The 19,473-nt window shown below is 40.7% G+C and overlaps 1 protein-coding gene across 2 annotated transcripts in view; it reads left to right on the top strand.

The window, feature by feature from the left end:
* FSTL4 (follistatin like 4) overlaps positions 1–19,187 on the top strand; it is a 2,214,882-nt gene extending 2,195,695 nt beyond the window's left edge. For both annotated transcript variants that reach the window (XM_069199198.1, XM_069199197.1), the window contains 2 exons: positions 7,023–7,132; positions 10,727–19,187. In XM_069199198.1, the coding sequence (XP_069055299.1) occupies positions 7,023–7,132; positions 10,727–11,429 (813 nt within the window). In that variant the 3' untranslated portion in view covers positions 11,430–19,187. The remainder of the gene's footprint in view (positions 1–7,022; positions 7,133–10,726) is intronic.
* Positions 19,188–19,473: the final 286 nt, after the last annotated feature.

Raw genomic sequence — 19,473 nt, 5'->3', positions numbered from 1 at the left:
AGTACAGGTAAGTGCATTTTATTTTTGAAAGTGCCATAGGGGGGCCTGAAATGGGCCCCCATACATGGCACAGGGTGCAATGACCATGCCCAGGGGACCCCTGTCCTCTGTGCTGGCCATTGGGGTGGTGGGCATGACTCCTGCCTTTTCTAAGACAGGAGTCATGTGGCATGGTAGGTTTAGCACCATAAAATGACGCTAATCTGGTTAGAGTCATTTTTTTTTACTCTAACCTGCCTAAAGAAATGTTTTGGTGCTAAACCCTCTTCTTCTATACTGCCAGCCCCACCCGACTAAAGTCATTTTTTTAAACTCTAGCCTACCCTTTGCACCGGCTTGCACCATTCCATAAATATGGTGCCCGGCTGGTGCACAGAAATGGTGCAAGCCGGTGCTAAACTTTTTGGTGCAAAACCGAGTTAGTGCAGTTTTGCAGCAAAAAGTATAAATAAGGGCCAATATTTTGTACGTTTGCGCCACTTTTGCATCAAAAAATTATGTTAATGTGGTGCAAAAAAAAGTATAAATCAGGGCCTTGGTGCTAGATAGGTCTATCACCAAAGTATAAATATGGAGTTAGACTTGCACCGAATTAGAGTTAAAAAAATGACGCTAATTCAGTGCAAACAGAGTATAAATATGCCGCAGAGTATAAATATGCCCCTAAATATGGCGTTAAGGCCATAGAGTAATTTGTTTGCATGGGAACGCCTACCTTGCATCTCATTAAGGCAAGGTAGGTCTCCACATTCAAAAAATGACTTTAACTCCATAAATTTGGTGCTAGAGGGGTCTAGCACCAAAGTATAAATATGGAGTTAGTTTTGCACCGAATTAGAGTAAAAACAAAATGACACTAATTCGGTGCAAACAGAGTATAAATATGCCCCTTAGTTCTACTTCCATTCATCCAATGGGCAAACAATGACGATTGAAATTAAAAATCTGGTTTGTATTTTTTGTGTGTTCCTAAATCATAGCTAGAAGATCACTAGAAAATATCCATAATGTCCACTCGAATTTCCTACTATAAAATATAGGCCACGCTCTGGAAGTGAGACTCTAGAAATCTTCAACATGGCTCAGAGGTTCCCCTTAGGGGATGAGTTTGTTCCGCTCCCGACTACACCTGCTGCCAGCCTCTTCAGTCCAGTCCAATTCAAATGTTTTCCAGCATCCTTGGTATCCTTCTAGTTGGTTCTCAAGCAGATCAGGGGAAGTTTGAGAAGCGGAGGTTGCATAGTAGAATAGGCCTCATAGAGCGGAGTTATATACTTCTAAATAACAGCATTAGCATCTTATGCCATTTCATTACATTCATTACGTTGCTATTGGGTGTATTTTTTTCAAGCTTAATCTGTGTCTGATCGTCAGTCTGGGCCTAGTATGTATTAAAGGGGCACAAGATGTTATTGTCCCTAGTGATTTCAACATCCTTGCACCATTTTCTGAAGCAGCATTGAAATAATGGAAACCATTTTGTGGCACAGTAACTGACAGCAAATGGTACTTCTGGCGTAAACCAGCATTGCAAATGTAACTCTTTTGTTTTTTATTCGTTTTTGTTGTTTTTCATTGCTTAACAAACATGTGTATTTTTCTTCAACAGAATACCAATATTATGGATTTTTCAATGCAACTTCTTTGTTACTGCTATGCCTGCCTGTTTTGGTTTCTGTGAAACAGTGATGTTACTAAAATGTAATGTGGTTATTTTAGGCTTTTCTATAGATTTCATCACTTTTAAAAACTGAGTGTTGTTACTTTTTGTGATGGCCCTAGTGTCAAAGATCGAATGATGACACTTGTTTGTCATCATTGGGTCAAAGATCTTGTTATACCACTTCTACTGCCCAAATATTGTAATTTAATGGTGGGCGTGCTCTCAGTGGCTACTATTCACCACTAGAAAACACCCCTGCTGCTTCACTTTACACCCCCTCTCTCCCAAACTACACAACTAAGACTGGGTTGAAAATGATATGATTAAAAGCTAGTGGCTAGGGGTGGAACTGCTGCTTTGAGTAAGTAGCCATTCTCATAATTTGTAACTAAGCAGAGACCATTAAATGCTCATAGAAAGTATATGAACAACTAGAAGTTTACATGGTACAACAGATGACTCTGCCACCCGAACCAATGCGTTCTTACTTTTGTATAGTCTTCCACGTAGATGGGGAGAGTCTACTACTACGAAACCCATTAAAAAGGAAACCAAAGAATTTTGAATAGATGAAAGTCATAAAAACATCCCATAAAAGTGAAAATGTCCTTCAAATAGGTACTATTGTTCAACTTGTAAATAATAGAGGTGCGAGAAATTTGAGTAATTTGTTTTTGCTAAATTACTTGAAATATACAAAAAATGTGAATGTGATGAAGCATTTTGCGCTAAAAGAGTGCAAAAAATCAAAAGCACTGCAAGCAATAACCACTCCCTGGTTTTAACTTTCTGTTAACTCCGAGCCAATTAATTGACTTTAAAAATGATGACACAAAATGAAACAGCTTCTGTCTAAAATCCAAGTGTCCTTCTCACTTTCAGCCAGCCACTGGAACTGATGCTGTTGGTTTTGTACCTCACTAAAATGCACTCTTACCAGAACTGCAAACAATTCTGTTGCACGAAGTGCTCTCAATCAATCAGGGATTTGTAGAGCACAGCTTTTCACCCGTGAGGGTCTCAAGGTGCTGGGGGGGTAAGGTGGGAGTGAAGAGGATCAGTCGAAGATCCGGGTCTTGAGGTCTTTCCTGAACTGAAACAGTGTAGGAGATTGACTGAAGTGGATGGGGAGAGTGTTCCACGTTTAGGCGGCGATGTGGGATGAGGATCTTCCTCCGGCTGTGGTTTTCCGGATGTAGGGGACCTTGGCGAGGGCCCGGTCATTGGAGCAGAGATGTCTGGTGGGAGTGTAGAAGAAGAGTCTGTGGTTGAGGTGGGCTGGTCTGGAGTCGTGTAGGGCATTGTAGGCAGGGGTCAGGAGCTTGAAGGTGATTCTCTTTTCGATAGGCAGCCAGTGTAGGTCTTTTAGGAGGAAAGAGGTGTGGCTGTGTTGTGGGGCATTCTTGATGAGACGGGCAGAGGCGTTCTGGATGCATTGTAGTCTTTTCCGTGTCTTGGCGGTGGTTCTGGCGTAGAGAGCATTGCCATAGTCGAGGCGGCTGCTGACAAGGGGCTGGGTGACTATCCTTCTGGCCTCAGTGAGTATTCACTTGTAGATTTTTCGAAGCATGCGTAGGGTGTGGAAGCAACCCAATGAGATTGTCCTCACCTGTCGGTCCATTGAGAGCGATGAGTCTAAGATGACGCTGAGGTTGCGGGCATGGTCGGTGGGAGTGGGGGCGTTTCTGAGGGCAGAGGGCCACCAGGACTCGTTCTAGGTAGAGGGTGTGGAGCCGAGGATGAGGACTTCTGTTTTGTCTGGGTTCAGTTTGTGACAATTATCTTTCATCCAGGCAGCGACTGCTTTAATTCCTTCATGGAAATTGTTTTTGGTGATGGTCGGGTTGTTGGTGAGGGAGACTGTCAGTTGGGTGTCGTTGGGGTAGGAGACGATATTGAGTGCATGGCATTTGGCGATGGTGGCTTGTGGTTCATGTAAAGGTTGAAGAGGGTGGGACTCAGCGAGGATCCTTGAGGGACACCACAGCTGATCTTGGTGGCTTCCAAGAGAAAGGGGGGGAGTCGGACCCTCTGTGTTCTGCCTGTGAGAAACGAGGAGATCCATTGCAGTGATGAGTCTTGGATGCCGGCGTCATGGGGGCGGGAGCATAGTGTGTCATGTGAGACTGTGTTGAAGGTGGCAGAAAGGTCCAGGAGGATGAGGGTAACGGTCTCGCCTCGGTTGATGAGGGTGCGTATGTCGTCTGTGGTGGTGAGGAGGGCGGACTTGGTCCTATGGTTGCTTCTGAATCGTGACTGAGAGGGGTCCACAAAGTTGTTGGCTTCCAGGAAGGTGGTGAGTTGTTTGTTGACTGCCTTCTCAATGATTTTGGCCGGAAAGGGGAGCAGGGAGATGGGCCGGTAGTTCTTGAGGTCTGTTGGGTCGGCGGTGGGTTTCTTCAGTAGAGGTTTGATTTCAGTGTGTTTCCAACTCTCTGGGAAGGTGGTAGTTTCGAAGGAGCATTTGATGGTATGCCGGACTGTGGGTGCGATGATGTTGCTGCCTTAGTTGAAGATGTGGTGAGGGCAGGGGTCTGTGGGAGCTCCTGAGTGGATGGTTGCCATGATGTCCCAAGTCTCTTTGTCGGTGATGTTGTTCCAGCAGAGAAGGGTGGGGGGTGTGATGATGCTTCGGTCGACGGGCTGGTGGTGAGTGTCGTGGGGGTGCCCCGGGTGGTGAAGCTGTCGTAAATGTCTGCAATCTTGCGGCGGAAGTAGTTGGTGAGGTTTTCGCAGAGTTCTTGCCATGGGGGGATGTCAGTGGAGTTGGAGTTGGTGAACTCTTTTATGACGGTGAAAATGTCCTTGCTGATGTGGGTGTTTTTATTGATGCTTTGTTGTAGGGCGAGTCTTTTGGTGGTCCTAATGAGCTGGTGGTGATATTTGATGGCATTTTTGAAGGTTTCATGATTTGCGGGGGTCTTGTCAGTGCGCCATTTCCTCTCTAGACATCTGCAGACCTGTTTTGATTCTTTGAGTGTGGGGGTGAACCAGTTTTCTTTCTTGGCTGTGCTTCTGTAGTGGGGTGTCTTGAGGAGGGTGAGGGTGTTGGTGTAGTCAGTGATCCATTCATGGAGGTTGTGTGCGGCAGTGTTGGAGTTGTCATCAGCTTGAAGGAGTGTTGCGTTGAGGCTGGCAGTGAGCTGGGCTTCAGTGACCTTGTTCCAATTTCTGCAGGGAAGTTGGACAGTGTGGTGTCGACCGATGGGTTTGTTGAAGGTGAAGTGAATGCAGTGGTGGTCGGTCCATTGGAGTTAGGTGGTGTGGCTGACGGAGACGTTGTTGCTGGCAGAGAAAATGGGGTCCAGAGGTGCTCTGTGGAGAAGGCTCACCTCAAAGCTCATCCCAAAGAATTTTCCTCCCAATACTATTCTAATTTACTAGGTCATGCATGTGGGAGTCATGTCATGCACCTCAGCGGTCATATGATGTAGTTTACAGTGAATCTCCTATTATACTATCATGCACACACTGTAGCCATAGCAAATATTATGAGCTTCAACAAGAGAAGAGTCAAAACCATATAAATTAGGGCACGATGTGATTGGAAAAATGCAACCTCAGCAGGTTTGTATACAAATTGAATGCCACAATTTTGATTCAGGGAGGTCCACTCAAACTTTCATACTTATGAGATTGATAAAATTATTATTACTAAAGTTTAGTGATAACACCAGTCTCTCACAGAAAACTTTTTTATAATACAATGTATCATAATTAGTTACCTGACAATGTACAGGAGTACTCACCAGTAACGTAAACAGTTTTTTGGGTGGAGACATTAGATTTAATATTTAAAAAGTAAATGTTGCTGTCTCCAACTCTAAGGATTTTAGCACCAAAAGAATGTGGCTGTGCATAGTTTTCAGAGTTAGATCAGGGAACGTGCGTAGAAGGTTGGACCATAGGATTTGTGCTTACAATTTAGTAATTGGGGTGACCACATGCTTTTTGTATAGGAAATAGAACTTTCTACTGTTAGGAAATCGCAAAGAAGCATGCTGAGTTTCCAGGACAGCCTGACTTTTGTCCAACTGACAACATCTCTTTCTATAATCCATTTGCATTAGCACTAATGCACACAAAACATCTGCAACGGATAAATATATGTTCAAAATCCTCTCAAAACCTCTTAAATTCAATTTCAGGAAGGCCGAAATATTTTAAGGTCAAAACGTGTTGCTTTCCTAATGTACTGAATATGTATGATCTCTGATAATATGCTGCATCCTATAGTTTGAAGAGACAGTCGAGCATCAGGTGTAGAACAATGTCCCACATAGAGAGAAAAAGGGTCAGCCTGTAATGCTCTGCATCAAATTGATCTGTGGCGAGCCTGCATTATCACATTTGGGTAGCACACTTAAAAAAAAAAAGAAATCACTCAAAGCAAATGTTCAAAACATGCTCTATTTATTGTATGTCATAGCATACTCTGGGATAATTAAAAAAATAATGACCGGGAATACAGATAGAATTTCGGTAATTTGTAGACTTTTGTAGGTGATCTTTTGAGGAAACCGCACATTTTTTACAATTTTACGATTGTGCCTAAAAGGTCTACAGACAAGTACTTTGAAAGCTTGTGGTTATGTTTCACTAAAACGTCAGCTCTGCTTTTCAGTGGTGATTTTCTTGTATAGGGAAACACAAATATGTGCAGGTTAACACATATCATGAAGTGCTAATCTGGCAAAAGCGTTCGCTTTTCAACAGCAAACTTAAGCACTATAGGCAAACATCAAGTATATTGTGACTTCTTTTTCTTATGTGACTTTGTTTGACCGACAGCAACACTTCAGTACACGTCACCCTGTCACTCATCCTGATGTCACCGGCCACGTTTGGAATTGCAGGGCGTTTTTGATCAGCTGCATTGCAATGCTTTGTTTGATTTAAGCAAGGGGTCTTCAAACTGGCTGGCGGGTCAGTAAGCATTAGGCCATCACTAACATGTTTTGGCATTTATACCCAAGCTGGGAGTATGTGTCAAAAGGGAAGTGGCTCCAAATACTTTTCAAAACCCCCACCCCAACTTCTAATAATCACACTGAGGATACTTTTAGTGGTTAGTAAGGCCTGCCTGACCAGAATGGTATGTTTGGCATTATGTTTTTTAATTGCATTTTTAAAACAGTATTAGAAATTGACAGCAATGTAAAAATGAGTCTAGACATATTCAGACATTGCCAAATTAATGTAATACTTGTGAACAATTCGGAGGGGGCCGATGATTTTTTTGATAAGGGCCGGGGCAGCATAAAAAAAGTTTGAAGACCACAAGCTGTCAGCAGACTATTTTATCACATGTAATCCCTGCGGTTCATTCACAAGGAATGTGTTTTCTTTCTTTTTATAGGTGATATCGGAAGCAAGTACTGTGGAAATTCAACATGTCGTTCGCACACCTTTTGAAGGGGTGGATGATTTCTTCATTCCTCCCACTAATCTCATCATCAATCACATAAGGTATGCTCTTACGGCACCCGTTTGTGCTGTCTTGTAAGTTATATGTCAGTCAGGCATAAGGATTATTTGGACCTTGTCACTAACATATAAATGTATGTCTCATCCCTTGGCGCTTTTAACGATTGTGTGTCAAATGGGTAATTCTTCATTTATGTGGACATGACACCGGTAAAAAGCACGAGTTATGAAATGGACAGGTCCACTGGTGTGTGCATAATGGCTTATGGAATCAGTCAGAAATCTGTGGATGGTCTGCCTTACTTAAGGTTTCCACTTGTCTTGTCGCGAGCCCTCTGCTGCTGGACTCCCTTCACTGAGAGCTGCAGAGGGGGGCAATGCTTGTAGCACCTGCTTGGCAAACTTTCTTGTTAAGAAAAAAAACCTCAAAGTTGGAGTTTGTGACACAAATGCCGTTTATTAGGGCAGAATCGCAAATAACTGAACATTTGGACAACTTTAGAAATTAGCTTGAAACTTTTCAAATGCAAAATCTCTCTTGTATCCCCCGCATTTCACTTTAGCTCCCACACTTTACCCCAGTTCCCCTTGTTTCCACCTTCCATTCACCTTTTGTACATGGTCTCCTTCCATACCCTGCCTCATTCTCACCTCTTTCACCCAAGTATCCCTTCAATTAAAAACTTGTTGCCCCTGTCCTGGGCATCCAACACCCTGTCATCCTTCACCTATGCCTCTCCCCCCCCAGAGGAGTGGACAGGCCTGCATGTGAGTCTCCACCCCCCCCAACTAATGCTCACCATCTGCATCCTGCCCAAAGCTGGCAATCTGTACCCTCCTTTCTCTCTCTTCCCAACCATCTCACTCAGAACTTGTAGGGTGAGAGTGTGGCCAAGCTTTTCCATAGTGTGAGAAGCGAGCCCCAGGAAGAGGCCGACAATTCCCCTAGGACTCATTTTATACTCTACAGCAGCTGACCCCCTCCTAAACCCCCTCCCCCCACCTATCCTGTCCTTTGATGTCTTTACGCTTCATGGAAAATCCTGTGGGAAGACTAGGCTGACCTGCTGCTGCCCATGGGACCCTTCATTGCTATCTCAGAAGAAAAACATGGCACAGGGTATTTTCTCCCTGCGCCTGGAGAACATTCTGCGTTTTCTCAGCCCTTGTAGCCATGCCTCTCAAAGGGAACAAAGGTAAGGAAAATGAGTGACATTTCCTGCCCTTAATAGGGCAGGACGACAGACATTATGACCTAGCGGCCTTTTGGCAGATGGGCTTCCGGGTTAGAGGTTTACAGCAGTGAGCCAAGCAAAGGTTCTACAGTTGGAAGTAAACTTGCAGTTTCCCCCGACTTTAAACAGAGCACAGGAACCATGTGTTGATGGGCATGAGCAGTGCTTATTTATGCCAGTGTTCAACCAAACTGTAAAGGAGTTTGTGTACGTGGTGTCCATATTTAATGGTGGACGCGAGCTGTCTGCTGTTCACAAGAGTATTGTAAAAGTGAATGGAAGAAAAATGTTCTACTCTTTTTTTTAAATGTTTTCTTCAACAATGTTGGCATTTGCCAAACACAGACACCTGATCACTTTCACTGATTAAGTCATACATTTTTAAATTCCTGGCATAAGTGATTATCCTTATTAAATGCACACGTTTTGCAATGAAAATGACAACTGTGGTGATTGGCACTATCTTGTTTCTGAATATTTTTTAAGGCCTTGAACTGGCACTGTGAAAAAATATACAAAGTGGCCTTGCATTAATTTGGCCTTCCCTTTAAGGGGTACATTTTCGAGGTCCCAGACGTTTGCAAAAAACATAATTGTGTGAATTATGTAAAATTAAGGGAAATTACGTAAATGATGCGAAATGTGGTTTGACTGGTATCTTGTACATAGGTGCACATGAGTGGCATTGCGTGTGTAAAAACGTCATGCATAACATTAGAGGAGGCTGGTTCAAACATAAAACGTCTCTAAGCTCATAAGCATGCGCTATGGCAGTGCCTCCAGACAGGAAATATGTATGCCATGCGGTGCACATAGGACAATTCACAAATGTGTGAATCTATGGATGTGACCCAACCGTTACCTCATATGAAATTGCCTTCTAGCTATTTTGCATTGTTTTAAATTGAGTGAAGTGTAAATACACGGTTCTTTTTGCTCAAGTTAATAAATATTTTGTCTGAATCAAGCATTTTCGTCAATCGCTTCTGAAATGATTTCATTCGCATGTAGAGTTATACAAATGTTGCTGTGCCCCCGGTAAAAAAAATTATCTTCATTCCTTGCTATTATGATGTTTCTATTCATTTTTGTTACATTGATATGTAGCACAGTAAACTTACATTACTGAATGCTCCTCTTAGATCTGCCCCGTTCTATCTCAATATGTGAGAAAGTCCCTCATTATTTCCATATTTACCTTTCTCAGCAGAGACTGCTACAAAGTAGGTCTGTGATAGTTGTAGCATGCTCCTATTAGAAGCTAGGCAAATAGGATTTTGTCCAAAGACAAACTTTTAAAATACAGACCTCTACAGCCTGTACGTGAGATTTTAACCAAGTTATCTTTTTTTACATACAAGTGGAGAATATAACTTCTTCAGTCTTGCATCCTACATTTGAAGTTTGCATAGATGTTCAAAACCTTTCTATCAGAGGTGAACAGCAGTGGGATAACAAAGGACCCGCAGCCCACGCGGAGCGCGCGGGCCCCGATCTCTTGTCTTTATGCACATTAGACGGAATGAATATTTACGCAAATTAATAAGCGGGGAGTGGTAAGGCACGTTTGGCGGGTAAAGGTGACATTGCTGGACAAAAGAGCAAACATTTCCAAATAGGGACATTGTCATACTGGCTCCGAATTTGAAATAAAAGTTCAGAGGATGTCATGTATTGCCCTATCTTAGCTGGAAGTGCTTCAGTGCTCTCTTTAGAATAAAATTGGAAACTACTTCACAGAAAGGTCAACTGAACTTGTTCACATACGATACCATGGGAGTGTTCTGGTTTCTTTTTTCAGAGAAAGTTGCCATAAGTGTTCTAAGATTAACCTCGATGCCCTTTTCTTCCAATGCTGAAATGTCAAAAAATGCCAACCTATTTGTTAGGGGCACTTTACAGTCCACATATGACACGACCAATTTTCATTATTAGGTGGCGTTGCTCTTCTTTCTCTTTCAGGCTAAGGCCTTTATGCAAGTGATTTTATTTTATTGAAGCAATCTTTCTATTAAATGTGCATATTTCAGAGGTGCACAGTGAGCAGGGAGAACAATCGAATGCCGCAGGCAGTGCAAAATTGGCCGGTTGTGATGGCGCACGTGTGTTCACATGGAAAATTGACACATATATATATATATATATATATATATATATATATATATATATATATCCTAGATACATGTAATTAATAAGAAATTACTGTAGGGTTGCTGAATGCCAGCATGAATGATACTTTCACATAAAATGTCCTTATCTCCTTATCTGTGAAACGGGTTCTGTTACAGCATTTTGGTGTAAACTTACGAAATAGAAATGTGCATTGTATTTTCTTCTAGAGGATTTTTTTCAACATTACCAGATTCTAAAAGGTAACTCGGTGTCCTGTTTTATGTTCCAGGTTCGGATTCCTCTTCAACAAGTCTGAATCTGCAGTACACAAAATCGACCTGGACACTGTGACTCAGATCAAAACTATTTCCTTCAAAAACTACAGCTGCACCCCCCTGAATATGGCATATACGCACATGGGTGGGTATTTCATTGTCCAGTGCAGGAGTAACAGATCTACGTCAGCATTGCATCAGATCATTATTGACAGCGTTACTGACACAGTTATCGGGTCCAACAGTGACGTATCGGGAACACCTTACGTTTCTCCCGACGGGCGTTATTTGGTCAGTGTAGACGAAGGAAGCGGCCGCATCAGCGTCCAGACGATAACCATCCGAGGTGAAATCGAGTTGGTCTATACCTTGGAAACGCACTTACATGTCTCTGACCTGACATTTCAAGCATCGTTCACAGAAGGCAATCAGTATTACATCTATGCCACGTCACATTTGCAAACAGATGTTCTACATGTAGAGCTGTCTACGGGAAAGATGGACACAATGAAGAACCTCAAAGAGGCCATAGCATTAAAAGACTGGCCATGGAGCAGGAGAAACCGAATAATAAAGAACAGTGGGTTATTTGGACAGTACCTTATCACACCGGCCAATAATTCCCTTTTCATTATCAACGGGAGACAAAACACATTGCACTGTGAGGCTTCCGGATTCAAGAGAGGCAACACAATTGTTTGGGTTGGTGACGTATGAGATGGCACCAGAAAGAGCCTCCACAAATGTGTACTGGTTGGACCTTTATACTTTATCAAATGCGCAGTGACATTGTATATTTTTACACTGGAAAACAGACAACTACGGAAGCATCAAGGTGCAACACTGGTCTACTACTGGCAACATTTCTAGGAAAAGGTTCACCCTTCACTTTAGAAGGGTTGTCATTCTTAAACTTGTGTGTCGCTTTGATTTGAAAATAAGATTTGTCTCTGGTGTTGAAATGCAATGAACATTAATTTCATGACCACTGGGGTTCAGACCACATTGTGAAACTTAAGTGAAGGACTTTTGACAGTGGTACGCAGAGGCATGATGCAACAAATGGGGCCTTCCAGCAGAATGTGTCCAGGAGCCTCTGTCACCCCCATTTCTCACATATATTCATAGCCTTGGGCTGAAAGAGGCCCCCTTGAAAGGTGGGGGACCTGTTTGCTGCAGGGGCTTCACAAACCTGGTGTCTCCCCTGACTGTAAGAAAAAAAAAAATTCTGTCCTTTTTCAGCAAAACCAACCCCAGTAAAGTACTACATTCATTATGTACTTTGTCATAGTGTAACTGATTTGTAACTCAAGTCTTTTGTTTCCCTGTCGCCCATTTGTACAGAGTGGCCCTAAGTTGACATAGATCATGACTGTGCAAGTTACCATTCTGGGCAACATGAATTGTTAGCCTCATCAGTCTATCAATGGCATTGCGCAAGCACTGTCACTGTCATGTGGCTGACTATTTATAAGCGCAACTCAGCAAACATGCAATAAGTCTCACTCACCCAAAAGTGTTTGTTCACAATTAGACATCTGTAGTCAATCATTACAATTGCAGGATCAGGGAAGGTTCTCTCAGCTGAACTGTCATACAATTCAAATCTATCTGTTTCTATTGGTTGTATGTAATTCTATAGAAATAATATTTCTGCCATATCACATGTGCATTATAGCCTATGGTATTGTAATATGGGGGGAGTATCCTATACACCAACTCTAAATATGGTCCTGAATTTTGAATTGGTATGTCAGAAAGGTGGATCAACACTTAACCAATGCACTAAGGATGCAAACCTTTAGGATTGTTTCACACGCTCATGTTATTATTAAATAGTGCATTTGCAACTGCACCATAAACATGCTGATGTACTTTTCAACGACAGACAATTCCTTTGCCCAACAATCCTATTTTTTTGGATCACGTTGAATTGCCAAAGACTTAATTTGAACTCTAAATCCTTTCTTAATGATTATAACGATTATAAATTGGCCCTTCCAATTGAGCAATCTCCCTTTGTTTTTAAGATCAGAAATACATTTCTAATATGTTGGGACAAAATTGTGCAGAATACTTCATAACCACATTGCCTGGCAGAAGGAGCAAATTGAGAGGGATTACACAAATGTTAATCCCTCAGTTTTACGTAGCAATTTTAATTCCACGATGCACAAGTTTCACTGATGTTGGCAGAGTGCTCTGGAGCACTTACCCTTAGCAGCTAACCCAACTGGCCTCAATATATACAGCCTTAGCTAGTTTCATAATTGTACATAGAATGGAGGTACTGGTGAAGATGGAGGCAATGTCCTTTACTGTGGGTAACCCACTTTAAATTGGTACCTCAGGTGATGTGTCGTCCTCCTTTTCCAAGTCTGTAAATTGGTGCAGGCAGAGTGCAGGTCACCATTTGTGCCATCACAGATGCCGTTTTGTAATGGGCTTAAATTAGTATCCAACTGTACAATACCACATTGATAGGTGGTTCCTAGGCGTCCCTTGTATAATGAGGGACAATGTTTACTATGAAACAAAATGTGTGTCTTGTGAACAGTTTGTTGGTTGTATACACTATTTACACTCAACTTCTCAATCACTGGTCAATTACAATACGACCAAATTTACAAAATTCTCTCTTTGAAGGACACTAGGTTATTGACTTGTACTGAATTTGCGAATCCCTTCAGTTATTTGACTCAATAAAGTAAAAGGGTAGGCCCCTTTTTGTTTACTTATGTATTTTAAAATGAGAAACAAATGGTACTGCTTAAAACAATTTATTTGTCAAGCAGTATATAGAACGTCATTCCTCATTTAATGTGTTGCTTCCTATACTATCACAACTATATACAAGATACCTAAAATAAATACAAAAAAGTTTGCAACTAACTTTACAAGTAGATAAACCAGTTGAGCAAAACCACAAAGAAGGGAATACTGAAGCAGCAGGTGATTGTGGGGCCACAAAGCATGGTGAACTAATCTGTCAGAAAGGACTTTGAGGTATAACCCCAGAATATCAATGGTTCCAAATGTCATAGACACAATAGCAAAGGACAAAATATCGAAAGGTTTGAATAGATTTTCGTTACCTAACTCAACATATATGTACCTTGATGATATATATAACTGCAAAGTGCATATATGTGGAGCTCAGAATAGTAACTCTATACTCCTCTATTTGCATTTGACTTTTGCTGTTTATGGTCACAATCTTAGTTTATCACAATATTCCTAGCCTCAATATTCCGCTGTACAATTCTATACATACACTCACATGCGCACAGGAGAACTACTCTAGGCACTTCATGGAATTACGTAACGTATTGTACACACGTGACAGCTCCTCCAGCACCTCTGCAAGTGTTTACGCTGAAAGATGCATGGAAGGTGGTGTCCTTGGTGATGTGGTTCCTTCTACCATCCATGGCAGAAACACCCAGTCTAGATAAAAATCGGGACTGTGCATAGAAGGCAGGTAGATACAGCAGGCAGAGGGGCCCTGGTCGCCAGAAATGGAACAAGAAGGGACAGGAACAAAAGATTGAAACATATTTGAAAGGTGAAATGAAAAATGGCTCTAATGTAGGATGCTGCAAAAAAGCGTTACTGACATTAAATAAGTCACGAAAGTGAACCGTTTAAGCATTGGGGATTAGATTTAAGGCAAAAAAGCTGGTCCCAGCAGTATATTCGAGTATGAAGACTGCTCCATGATAAACTCACACCTTAAGATTTGAATACTTCAAAGAAACTCTGAAACATGTCACTGTATTTCCAAACCCACTAAACCTTTTGTTCAGTATTCTAAAGTCTGGTGCCCTTTCCAGACCCACTGGTAGAGAAGGCTTGATGTTTCTTTATAAAATACCCAGGTAATGATCAATTAGTACATGTGTTCCACTGGGAGTCATTCGGAGCCAATTAAAATACCCTAAAAGAACAGCTGTCAATGCTGGGAAGTAGCAGCAAAACATTTTCTGCATCCTATTTGCATTTGTTTTATCATTTATATTTCATGAGATATCAGAGAAGAACTGCTTGCCTGTGTGGTTTGAAAATTATTACACAAAGAAATTGATCATGAAAGACTAATTAACAAGATCACCATTAATTATTGAAATTTGAATCGCTGATGCTCTACACTTTTGAGACTCCATTGTCACTCAGTGGTTTGGTGTGCGTGCACCATGATTCAAGAAGCACATTTAAATTACCTTCTGCTTATGGAATATCGCTCAGAAACTTTCCCACAAACAATTAATGAACTGGATTTAAACATTGACAAAGGTCATTGAAACATTTTCAGGTCCTTTGCAATCTTGCATTAAGTAGCCGAATATGCATGCACCTTGGCTGCGAAATAACTCTACAAATATCAAGTGATTATCAATTGAATTTCTTGAAGGGACAAAGATCATGGAGGGCACTTGAAAAGATTAAAACCCTGTTACCAATCGATCCCAAAATTGGTTCTTATAACATTTTCACTTCGATAAAGCCACTTCATTGATGCTGGACAGCTCCCTCGTTCCCTCCTTGTTCTTGTGCATTGCATCTGCCAGTTTAGTTATTTCTTTAAGGCACCACAACTTTCATATCATAATAAATTCTAGGCCTGGTTGAAATTTCAATTAAGCAGGAGTAATTTCTATAATTCTGCGTTACTCACAATGCAGAATTACCAATAATAATGCGAGTATTTCTGGTAGTGTAATTAAGAGTAACTCAGGAGAGAAAATCCTACTGCAGAAGCACATTTAAGGAGCATGAGCAGCCGTTCATGCTTGCTGTTCTTGTTCTGCTACATTAAGTGCTATTTGTTAAAACAAAATGCATCCTCGCATCAATTCAGGTTTCAATGTATTTATTTAAAGATAAAGATCTAAAATGAGATCCTGTTTACAAGACATGTGAAACTACACATATTTAAAAAAACATTTTTAAAAAGTAAAAAGTGTAAAACACATAATTTCGTTATCTGAATTAAATAGAAGATGCAACGTTTCGTTTGCAAAAAAATTCCAATGTTTAATGTTGATAACTTCAGTGACAAAGAGTAAGATATGAGAGATTTTTACATTGTACATTGACAATAAATGATTGAAGTCAGTCAGTCTTAGTGTCTGAGGCCAAAGGAACTGTAAAGTGTTAAGAGTGAGTTGGCATGTGCCATTGCTTTACCGGAGATAAGAGAAATGAGCACTTTCACTTAAAGATTGACAGAGAAAGTTTTGCCCAAATAGAAATGTGTATTGGCACATTCCAACTCATCTTTTCCTAAAGGCCATTTAAAATTTCCTGACTTTCTACACCCCTTTGTCCCATTTTGTATACAAGGATGCATTTTGCACTAAAAAAATAGACCTAAATGTCGAGAGAAAGTTGAGGGAAAAATCCTACCTCAAGAGCACAGTTAGCGAGCATGAGCAGCTGCTTGCACTTGCTATTTGTTTTCTGATGCATTCTTAAATGCACAATTACTTTTCTCACATAATTCTGTGTAATCTCACAGAAATTTTAGGTAATTCTGCAGGATTACGTTACACAAAATTATGAGTGTTATGCCCACCCCTAATACATTCTGATTTCATTTTCATAAGCATTGAGAGACAGAAAGAAGCAACACAGTGCTTTATTTGAACCAGTGTTGCAGATGGGGTCCACAGCCACTTGTTTTTGTGGACCTGGATTTACTTTTCATCATCAGTTTTTGACAGAGAACAAGACAGACAAAGACAGAAAAGGGGAAAGAAATGTGAGGGTAAACATAGGAAAAGAGTAACAAATGGAAAAAGCAGGGATAAAGGAGCACAGAGGTTAAGGTGGTGGAGTAAAAAGGCATCAGCAGGAATCAATGATTGGCAGCATTGGTATTCAGCAACCTTAACATTCAGCAGCACCATTGGTTGGCTTAAGAGAAAAACGTTGGCTTCAGCGCTTAGTTATTTATTTATTTACAAAATTAATACTGGAGCATTTCAAAGGACAGCTAATTTCACCATTAGTCCTTCGAGTTCTATGCTCCGAGGTAATTTCTGCCATTTTATTACTGGTTGAATCTAATTTTTATGGGAATAATACCATTTATGTATGGCAAATGCATTGCATAACTGTCACTGAATTATAGTATTTTGCATTTGCTGAAAATACGTTTTTGCACATGCTATATGGACAAAACAGTGAATACGCAGCACTTCATGTAGATCTCTGACAGAGTCAGTTTTATTTCTTGTGGCTTTCCCAGTTGATCCGACTTATTCCAGGAATATTAAGTTAAACTTTTTGCAGGCATTCAAGAAATGTCCAAACCCATCACAAAATGTTACAAAGCTCGCATGCTTTTCTGTCAGTGCTTCTACCCTCACGAAGTTCTCTGGTTATTGGAACAGGCTTGCATCCTTCTTCAGCCAATTGTTATGACATCATTGTAAATGTGTTTGTTTTATTCCTGTGTATAACTGTACGTATCTCATGTTCGAGCATGAAGCTCAGTTTGGGGTTGCTATTCTGTATTTATAGAAATGTACACCAAAATGTATCCAAATCATAGTCTGATGGTGACCTTTGTTGCATTTTGCTTAAATGGAAGATATGCATTTATATAAACATGTAGAAGGCAATCTTGAGGGTTTCGCCTTCATTTCAAAGTGTGGGTGTTCATGGACAGCCATATCAGGTCACAGGGATAAGTGGCTTAATGAGTGAACTGTTATCTGTGAACGGCATTCAGTCAACGAAGATGCCATGTCAAGGAAGAAATGTAAAACCTGTTAGGATGATTAACAAAAGGCACCTGTTTCTCCTTAAAGAAAGCAAACATTTTCCATTCTAAGTTATAAGAGGCCATATAAATATTGTTATATACCTTATTTTTAGAAGCCTTTAGACCCTGTACTTGAAATAGGACATTTATTTTTACAAGCTCCTTCAAATTAGGCCCCTCAACTCTACAACCACTAGTACTGTACATAGTCCCCAGATCCATTTTAGTTGCTGGTGTGTAATAAACTAAGGGCCTCATTTAGAAGAATCTGACACATCGGCTTTGATGGGTCAGATTTCTTAGCTGCTCCATGACCCCCTAACAACGCCATGGATGCTCTGTATTTACAGTACAGAGCTCCATGGAGCACATTTTCACAGATGCGTCAGAAGTTACGATGCATCGGTAGCTTTAAACTCATGTATTACTGGACTAGTGTAAAGAAAATGACACTGCTCCAGCAATACCAGGAGGCTCCCATTGAAAAAAGCTTTCATCAGTTTTACGCCCGCATGATGGCCACCAGTTACAGCGAGTCACAATTTGTGACCTACTTCATGAATATCGATGAGGTAGATGCAGGTAGGACCCACTGCAAACCAGAATTTTGTGAACTGATTTGTACTTAGGACAGTTTAAAAAACTCCACAAAGATAGCAAAACTACTGATCACAATTTGTGACCCGTGTTCTCACATTTAGTCTTAAATGGTACAGATTTTTTATTTCCTCAAAACACACTGTTCTGTGAATTTAAAGTTGATATTGGAAAATTAGAAAGAGGGCCCATTGAGCTGCAAGATAGGAACAAACTTAATACAGAAAATAGGCAAAGCGGTGTGTTTTTGATTTTCTGGATAGCATTGTTGCGTTTTGGATAGTGGTCATCCTAAATCTGTGATTGGCAATAAGTGTTGAAAACCATATTGCAAACTTTACTTTAGCACTCAAAATGTTCTCAAATGGGGTTCTTGCAATGTATTGAATGCCCACATATGCAAAATTGTACCCTCTTCCACCTCAAAAAAGTAAAATCCTCCAACAGAAGAATAAAACATGCTAATAAAACAAGCAAAATTCAAATAGAAATATTTACATATGTTCCCATATAAAAAGTAAAGGCAAACAGTGCCCACTGCTGACGAGTGATGCCTTCTAAATTATCTTAAATATAAAAAGCCCATGATTACTTTTCTCTATGGAAGTTCATTGTGGCATACATCTGAGGGATGACACTTTTTATAAGAATAGACAATATTTGTAAATATCTGTTTAGGTAAATACTCTTAACTTAGAGGATTGACATGTGCGTGTGTGAACCGTGTAGGTTGTTATAGGACTCACTTATTGGCATTTGTCTGGACAACTTTTACTATGAATTTCACCTACAATTACACGCTCTCCCAAAAGTTAAGAAATGCCCCTTCTACACAAATGCACTCCCCTCGAATTCTCGTCCCCCACTCAACACTGTTCTGGTGACGTGTTTCCTGAACCGTTTTGGATAGCTATGCCATATTTAGAAAATGCCATTTAGATTTGCACACCACTTGTGAAAAATCTCAACTGCTGTTGATCCTGTGTTAAAGTGCTTCACTTTAATTTTCAGGTTTTTTTCCCTATGGTATAGGTCACTGTTTCTCCCAATGAGAAAGTTGTTACTCTGATTTACCTTTCAAGTATGAATGCAAGACTATTAAATTTCTTTCCTACAACAGTTTCTGTGTCTACCTCTGTACTTCTGCTAGATAAAGGTCATAATCAGTTTAATGTACTTTTGGTTCTTTTTCAGAAGCATGATTTCAAAGTGATTGTATTGACAGAGAGAAATACAGGCAAATAAGGAGCTACCTAACTAGGAAGGACACTGCACCATTTGGAGTGAAAGGATAGAGCGAGGCAGGGGCTGGAAACAAACAATGGTTGACAAAAGATGCACTTCAGTAAGGGGGGGCAGAGTGTGAGGGGGGTAAGGTGTCAAGAAAATAAAATG

This window comes from Pleurodeles waltl, chromosome 7 (genome assembly GCF_031143425.1).
Source record: "Pleurodeles waltl isolate 20211129_DDA chromosome 7, aPleWal1.hap1.20221129, whole genome shotgun sequence".
Taxonomy (NCBI): Eukaryota; Metazoa; Chordata; class Amphibia; order Caudata; family Salamandridae; genus Pleurodeles; species Pleurodeles waltl.
Note: the sequence above shows the minus strand (reverse complement) of the source record. Positions and strands in the feature narration are given on the sequence as shown.